The sequence below is a fragment of the Orbicella franksi genome, chromosome 5 (assembly GCF_964199315.1).
Source record: "Orbicella franksi chromosome 5, jaOrbFran1.1, whole genome shotgun sequence".
NCBI classification, from domain to species: Eukaryota; Metazoa; Cnidaria; class Anthozoa; order Scleractinia; family Merulinidae; genus Orbicella; species Orbicella franksi.
Window position 1 is genome coordinate 4,158,579 of NC_138149.1, and position 8,822 is coordinate 4,167,400.

Genomic DNA, 8,822 nt, shown 5'->3' on the forward strand with positions numbered 1-8,822 from the left:
AGCACATGCTTAATTCTTGCGCAATCGATGATCTAGCGGAAAGCGTGGAAACGGGGGATGAGAATAAAATCGTGCGCTCGTTCTTCGCGAACAACTGTAACAGAATGCTGCGTTTTGTAAAGAAAGCTTTGTTTTCGCTTGTCTGACACACAAAAAAGTCTAGCGTTTTCGGAACGGGCCTGTCCACGAGTTCTATGGCTTGAAAGCAGTAGCCAAATGAGCAACGTTCGTGCTAGTTCTCACGAATACCCAGATGTTGAATAAATCAAGAATCTTCCTGAACAGAATTTCAAAGGGAGGCAAACAACAAGCAATTGGATAGTGAGGATACTCAACGGAACGACGTCGGTAGTTAATATCTAAGCATAACCCTTGTATGAAATAGCCTGATTCTTTTATTTGTTTTCGTTGTGTTCAATCCTGCTAGAATAGGCCCATATTGCAACACGAAGCCTGAATTGCTCTTTTTGGAGCGTTAAGTATTCTTTTCGAGTAGGTGCTCCAAGTATTTGAAGCTGTGCGCCTAAAATTTTTAACTCTGCGCCTAAAATTTCGGCAGTGCGCCTAAAAATTTACACCTGGTCGCACAAGTGCTCCCAAAGCCAAAACTAAACTTTGAGCCCTGGTAACTTTTCAACACTCAAATGAAAACTGCTCTATGCAAATATATGTAGACTAAATTATTGTTAAAAAGTGTTATTAATAGTATGATTTTTTTGTTAGACACAAGTAAGTTTTCAAACAGTAACCCATTTTACAGTTCCATGCGTAGTGATCATGCCTTTAAGCAGAAGCGAGGCTAGAGTTGGCTTTGTTGTGATACAAACGTGGTACTTTTCAAATGATTACTATCCTATCACCATGCCAACCAGTTTCTGATGGTCAGCCATTAAACTCGCTTTCTTGCAGGAGGCCTGGTTACATTTCATAAAACTGTAAAATGGTCTATTAGTATAGTTTCCTACGATGAAATAGAAGATGGTTAGACAGAGAGCAACTACGTTAGATTTTTATAAGTACAGCTGCAAATAAGTGGCTGGTAGACAGATATGAAAATTTTGCCAATACCTTTATTATTAGACGAACACTATATCACATATTTATTTTTACTATTTATTCTTATTTATAATTGTGCTATTAAGGCTTACCTGAGTGCTATTAATATAACCTTGAGAGCTAACCACTCACGAATCACTGCTACTTCGGATTGCTGACAGAGGCTTATTTGAGTGCTATTAATTAAACTGTGACTATTCACCAGTATTTGCTGTTCTCCATTCGTTGCTTGGGTTTCCTAGACAGCCGTGGTGTGTAGGTGTTGAGCAGGAAATGGAAGACTTGTTTCTTGTTGATGGCTGGCGCAGTAAAGGTTAGCAAACTTATTGACTTGTTTAGTGTAACTGATTTATTTTCAATTCCACCTAGGGTCCAGCAATAAAGATTAACAGCAATCAGCGATATGCGTCAAGAGCTGTGTCGTCAAGTGTTGTAAGGCTGATCGCAGAGAAGAGCAGTGTGCCAATACAGGTATAGAACTTACTTGTTTTGAAGGCGATGAATTTGGAAGAGACTACCAACTTAACGTGCAGATACATGCGCTTGTAGAAGAACAGTGACCTGCGTAAGTTCTCGAAGACTTACGTGTATGGCGAGAGGAATGACGCGCGTGTGAAGCGTATTGAAGAGATAAACACGTGTGTAGATTAAGAGAGACGCGGCACGTGCTTGTTAGGCGTCCCTGAAATGTAAGACAAATAGATTTGTAGGGCAGATATGTAGTAGATAAGTATGGACATGAGTCTCGGGTTTTTGGCTACTGGCTGTGTTTATGTATCAAACATGATTGATTGATTGAAATCAAGACTGATCGAGGGACGATGGATTGATTGAGGGATGGATGAATGGACGGACAGATTGATCTTTTTTTCTTTCATCTTTGTATTAGAGAAAGTTTGTGTACGTAGTGACTCTCCTAGGACCTATACTCTCCGCTAAGGTTGTGCTTTTAACCTAAGGATTATGATTTAGCTTCTTACACGTTCTGCACAGGATATTTAGAGAATGTTCATCACAACCTCGCTCCCAGGGTCTCTCATCTCCTCTCTCACTCCAGGGAGGCGGGAAGATGAGAGACCCTGGAAACGAGATTGTGTTCACCAAAGCAAGGAAAGTTTCCTTCAGATAGTAGTTACTCTTGACTTTTTCAAAGTTTTACCTACTAACCACTAAGTACTTACGTCGAAGTGTTATCAAATTGAAGCTCGTCTCACCTGGAATACAACTCATGATCAAGCCCTGACTTCTCTATAATGCCATTCCTAGAACTGATAGAAACAAGTTAGCAGAATTGATATGTTCATATTTTTCTTTGTTTAATCTGTTTCCAGACATCGGAAGCCGGCAGCTGGCTATGTATTCCATCCGTGAGATGTGCTGCTCATCCATTCAAGAGATTCAGCTTTTCAAGGTGAAAGCTTCGAATTCGTGTCAAAAAGTGGCCTTCAAGTTCGTTACCGTTCTTTGGGTTGTCACGCAACGCAATGTTGTGTTGGGGAGAAGTTTTGCATGACAAGCCAAAAAGCAGCTGTGAGGAGACTTACTTGATGCTAGATGTTTTGTGAACCATTTTGAAGGAGCTTAAAAAAATCCGTATTATTATTATTTTTTCTTTTCTTGACAGAATTTCTTTGAGACGCTTCCATCAGTGTTGGAGTCAGTCACGGGAGCTGACTAATTATTGCGAGAGTTGTAATTTGTCACGATCGTTTTAATGGTGTTGCAACTCTTGCAGCGATTTTCTTATTCAAATCACTTGACATGCCGTCAAACAGCGTGAAGAGTGGAAACTTGCCTTCAACATAATAAACAGAACCTTTTTGTAAAACTACCTTTCAATTCAAGTCAAAGAGCTAATTTACTAGAGAACAAACGATACGAGCTTTCCTGAGTATCATCGAAGACTACAGTTCCATCAGAATCGTTATTTTGGTGTCACGCAGTGTGTTTGCCTACTAAGTAGGGAGCTTAAGCAAGGACCACGGCGACGCCGAGGGCAACGCTTAGTCAAATATGAATTTATATTTCACCAGCAAAATACGCACATGTCTACATCTGTTCAGTACGCCAATGGCTCTAAAACCTGCTCAGGCTAAATATACAATGACAGCGTTCAATTCCAAATGGAAACGGGAAAAATTAGCTGTCGTCGTTCGCGTCTCCCGGACGACACAGAACTCGGTCATTTTACGTGGTTGTTTTCCAGAGGACTGCAAAGAAATGTACAAAGATTTATAACGCACGTGCGCAGCTATTGTTTTGCGCATTAATTAAACCTTTCGTCTGGTGACGTTCTCGTTGCCGTTGTCGTCGTGGTGGTTTGCTCAAGCTCCCTAGTTAGTCGAGAAGAGCCTTAAGTGACGACCCGACAAGTAACATTCTAAGCGAAAAGTGTGAAAGTTGGAAGGTAGACTATTTCATTTCTTCACTGTACTATACTTGGAAGATATTTCTCTTCTTCACTATACTATACTTGTGGCACTATAATAGAGAACGCAATTAGGTAACGTGAAATAACAAAGTGATATGTCAATAAAGAAAAATCAAATTGTGCTGAATACACTCTGTGTTGCTGTTTACAGTAAAAGCTTTGCCCAGCGTAGCCTGATTCTTAGCCGTTTCTCGGTCCCGATGGGAAGAGGAGATAGTGAGACCGAGCGACCTTGGACTGTCTGAGAATCAGGCTATCCACAGTTTTACAACATTTTGAAGAGGGGAGGAGAGGGAAGGGGGAAAAGGGACGTACTCACAAATCAGCTAGCTCGCGAAACTGATGAATCTTGGAAAATTTGGCGTGGTCTTTTTTGCTTAAATCTTTATGGTGCTGTTCATTTTAGCTGATCCGAATTCATTCGATGTCAAGTTGTTAACTCGATGAACACATCGAATCTGATAACCTCTTTTCTGGTCAGAAATTCGACGAAGGAGAGGGAAAAAGAGGTTGCTGGAAATCTCTTTGTTTTTCTCAGTGACTAAAATTTACAGTAAACAAATTCTTCCAGTCAAAGTTCCAGACAGCAATTCTATCTTTTCAGTTATAATTAAAGAAGAAGGGCTACAAGACACCAAAAGGTAAAGCTGCTTTGTGTATCCTTGGTAAGCCTGTAAACTACTGCAATCCTTTGCTGATCGGCCGCGTAAGTTTTACGAGATGCAAGACTGGCCTTGTATGAAACATTTGATGAGAAAATAGATGTTGATCATTAAAGATTCTTGGCTGAAAGGAAGAAAATTTTCTAAACTAATTTTGTATGATTATGCATAGGTAATAACAACCTGTTCCTTTACGTAATTAGTCAGCATGTTACGAATATTTTGACGGCAATTTTCTTGCTACAATTCACTGCATTTGGCTCTGACTTTGAAACGCCATATTTGCATGAAGCCTTGTGACACGTGTTTTCACTTCACAATGCAACGTCACGCAAACATTTCCATCACGGATCTTAGCTGGCAGTTCTTTTGATGGGAGCCAGTCGCTAAAATAAGGTCATGCAAAATTTTTATTTAAATCTAGAATTATTACTCTATCTTGATACACTGTGTATCGCGTGACGTCTTGTACATGTAAGTCACTGAAACCTCTTATTAAGCTAACAGAATACAAAGATAACGCCGCGCGAAACAAACCTCAACGTGTACAAGATTTTTATCTAGGATAAAGCACTCAATAGCAGGCTTTTGGTAAACGGGTCAATGCACAATAAGATTGATAATGCAGATTCAAATAGACATGACGTAATATGACTGACCACGAGCTGTGTGGGAGAGGTTTAGCTTTCACTTTGGAGTTCCTGATTTCCGTGTTGATTGCGGACTGGTCTTATTCGTGTTGCTGCTTTGCTGAATTGCTCCTGAATCTTTCTGTGAGTATGTGAGTATATATAGTCTCTAATACTGTCCTTGTTGCATGAATTTCAGACAAGCTAGACGGAATTTGCAGTCAAAATCCTTTTGACGCAAACGACCACACAAATCAGTAACATACTTCATATATAATACAGTAGGACTCTTCACTTATAGCGAAAAACCATTATCAAATTAACTTCTATCGGTAACTGTTTCTGTTTTGCGAAATCTATCGCCCGTTTGTGAAGAAATTTCTGCAGCTGAGGCCATGTTGCAAAGAAAGGAGATCAACAGACTGAGTGTAGTCATGTGACTAGAAATCGACTCCTGTGGTCTCACAGGGTTTTTTAATCCTGGTTTTTCTGATTTTAATTCGAGATTAATTGATTCGTGAAGTAGTCAGAATACAAACTATTAAAAGTCTCTAGTTGATGGAAGTAAGCGTTCTCCTGCCGCTTCAAAGTTCGATTTCACATGAGTTACATGCAAATTACTGAGACAACATTCCAAAACCTCTGGAACAAGACTGCAACAAACAAGGATGGGGAAAAATGTTTGAAACCTAAGAGTAGCTTTAAATTTGTAATCAATCGTTTTGATTGTAGTGGGCATTTTGCAAGAAGAGGAAAACTTAAACTAAACATTGAACATTTTAGAGTTCCGAATTCAACTCTGTTGACCAGTCATCCAGTTCAACTATTGTTATGTATTTTTCTACCTTCGCTCAAGACACGCATTGCATACTAATACGAAACAACACATCTAATAGTAGTTCTAGGTCTTACTTTTAAAATCATCACCGTCTATGCATGGAAGCTGAAATTGTCAGGGCTTCCCTATTTAAAGCTACAGGTACACTGGTTTCCTGCCGACGGCAGTTCTATCTACGTTTCTAAAAATGCCATATTGTCAAATTTCGGTCAAGTGTAGATCATCCACTGACACTGGCTAACTATGCAAAAACCTAATTGCGTGGAATCTCATTTCGACTATTTCATTTCTAGGCTTTTCGAAAATTTGTTTGAGTGGGTTCAAATATTATTGTTGGTGTAAACGGAGACCCCTGTAAAATTTACACTGTCTCTTTGGTGATAATTTTAACTCCTGCATTCACACGACATGCATGATCAACTTTTAAAGAAAATTTAACGAGAAATTAGATGCCGATGCATTGCGAACTAAAACTCCTATAATTTACGCTCCGCAAGACTAATGATGATTTTACAACAGACTCAACGTCATGTGATTAACAAGAGCTGTGTGGGAGTGGTTTAGCTCTCACTTTCGAATTCTTTCTTCTTCCTTCAGTGATTGCAGACTGGTCTTTATTGTGTTGCTACTTTGCTGAATTGCTCCTGAATCTTTCCAAACCGTGAGTATATGTAGTTCATAATACTGTTCTTTGCTGCATGAATTTCAATACAATACAATTCAATACAATACACTTTATTTATCCCCGGTGATGATTAAAGCAATAACTGCTTATGCGGCCATGCATTGAAATAAAGAGAAAAATAACAGACACTGTGTCCTACTTCTATTATAAAAAATTTACAAATGTTTCTTAAATTGTGTCCTAAAATCTTATAATCGCTAAATTTTATCCCTGAAAAGTTTCGGAATAACCATTCCCCATCGCTCCCTTAACTATTTGGCCCATTTTCCCGATCCATTCCCACCCGTACCTCCTCATACAGTATCTATATATTAAAAATATACAAGCTAGACGGAATTTGCTTGCTGAACACAGTCAAAATCCTTTTGACGCAAACGAGCTTGCGCACAAATCAGTAACATACTTCATATATAATACAGTAGAACTCTTCACTTATAGCGAAAAACCGCTATCAAATTCAACTCTATCGATAACTGTTTCCGTTTTTGCGAAATCTCTCGCCCGTTTGTGAAAAAATTTCCGCAGTGGAGTCCATGTTGCAAAGAAAGAAGATTAACAGACTGAGTGTAGTCATGTGACTAGAAATCGACTCTAGTGGTCTCACAGGGTTTTTTAATCCTGGTTTTTCTGATTTTAATTCGAGGTTAATTGATTCGTGAAGCAGTAAGAATACAAACTATTAAAAGTCTCTAGTTGATCGAAGTGAGCGTTCTCTTGCCGCTTCAAAGTTCGATTTCACATGAGTTACATGCAAATTACTGAGACAACATTCCAAAACCTCTGGAACAAGAGTGCAACAAACGAGGATGGGACCGGAGAAGTTTGAAACCTCAGACTGGCTTTAAATTTGTAATCAATCCTTTTATTTGCAGTCGGCATTTGGCAAGAAGAGAGAAACTTAAACTAAACATCAAACATTTTAGAGTTCGGAATTCAACTCTGTTGACCAGTCATGCAGTTCAACTATTGTTATGTTATTTTCCTACCTTCGCTCAAGACACGCATTGCATACTAATACGAAACAACACATCTAATAGTAGTTCTAGGTCTTACTCAATCATCACCGTCTATGCATAGGAGCTAAAATTGTCAGGGCTTGCCTATTTGAAGCTACAAGAACACCGGTTTCCTGCCGACAGCAGTTCTATCTACGTTTGTAAAAATGCCATATTGTCAAACTTCGGTCAAGTGTAGATCATCCGCTGACACTGGCTAACAATGCAAAAACCTAATTGTGTGGAATCTCATTTCATTTCTAAGCTTTTCGAAAACATTTGTTAGCGTTGTTTCAAATATTGTCTACGTAAACGGAGTCCTCTGTAACATTTACGCTGTCTCTTTGGTGATTAACTACTTTATCCTCACGACATGCATGACCAACTTTACAATTCAAGGAGAAATTAGATGCCGATGGATGTCGAACTAAAACTTACATCATGAAGGGATTTTTAGCAATTACGGCGGCGACGCCAAGGGAATCGCCTTGTAAAAAAGAGATTTGTATTTCACCTTCAGCTGTGTTGATCTGTTCAGTACGCCTATCGGTCTAAACGCTTGCTCAGGCTAAATTTGCAATGACAGGGTTCAATTCCAGAAATAAGATACGAAAAATTAGCCATTGTGGTTCACGTTCACCCACTGGAATTTTGCAGATGACAGGTAAAATTGTACAAAGATTCAAAATCCACGTTCTGCTTATTAAACCTATTGTTTGATGACGTGCTCGTTTGCGTCGCTGTCTTGGTTTGCTAAAATGCATTTCCGTTCCATACTTCAATATCACTATTTCCATTATTTACAGACTTAACATTAAAAATTAAGGAATATTATTATTTGGATGTGTCTCGCAAGGACTAAGAACTACTTACTTCACGAATGTGACTTGCTAAATTCGCAGATCTAGACCGTTTTATCTTCTACACGCGCCGTGGGAAAGCTGCAGACTAAAAATACAAAATCACTTGGCTTGTTTATGCGAAGATCAAAAACTAAATCAATTTGCAAAGGTGCAAAAAGCACAGCAGAGGATTGAAGAAACATCAGATCGATTGAATGTGGAGCTCTTCGGAGCTCGGTCTTCAATTGAAGGTCGATCGTACGTTGTCTATAAAGGATCCGTCAATTCTAAGCCCGCTCACCCCCTCCCCCTAGTTTGTTGTTGGTTCTCGCCTTGCTCTGAGTGTTTTTCTCCGGGTTCTCCGGTTTTCCTTCCTCCCCAAAAACCAACATCTCCAAATTCCAATTCGACCAGGATAAAGGACCTGCATGAAAATCAGCTAAGGCGGATGTGGCTTCCTCCCTAAATATTGTAATTTATTATTTATTTTATTGTTTATTACTTTTCCTGCCCCAACTTCCAGTGTTTGTTTTAAATTTTGCCCCCAACACGAAAAGGTATAAAAAATGGCCGATGATAAGCCTTGTTTGAGTCCTGCACTTTTCAAGTGAATCCGAGCCCCACTAGAGTCCCCGTGCAGACGAAACATGGCAGAAAGAGGCTTATCTCCAACCAAACCTCAAA

At 39.3% G+C, this 8,822-nt stretch overlaps 2 protein-coding genes across 6 annotated transcripts in view; both read left to right on the forward strand.

Moving 5' to 3' along the window:
* The window catches only part of LOC145486656 (aspartyl aminopeptidase-like), a 108,725-nt gene extending 104,537 nt beyond the window's left edge, over positions 1-4,188 (forward strand). For 2 of the 5 annotated variants that reach the window (XM_081465360.1, XM_081465361.1), the window contains one exon: positions 2,681-4,188. In XM_081465360.1, the coding sequence (XP_081321486.1) occupies positions 2,681-2,734 (54 nt within the window). In that variant the 3' untranslated portion in view covers positions 2,735-4,188. Of the gene's footprint in view, positions 1-2,467 lie in introns of all 5 variants that reach the window. The other 3 variants (XM_081465358.1, XM_081465364.1, XM_081465363.1) reach the window with 2 other exon arrangements.
* A 1,714-nt stretch (positions 4,189-5,902) lies between these two features.
* LOC145486650 (uncharacterized) overlaps positions 5,903-8,822 on the forward strand; it is a 15,113-nt gene continuing 12,193 nt past the window's right edge. Inside the window, exon 1 of the mRNA XM_081465352.1 lies at positions 5,903-6,277. The gene's annotated coding sequence lies outside the window, so the exon portion shown is untranslated. The remainder of the gene's footprint in view (positions 6,278-8,822) is intronic.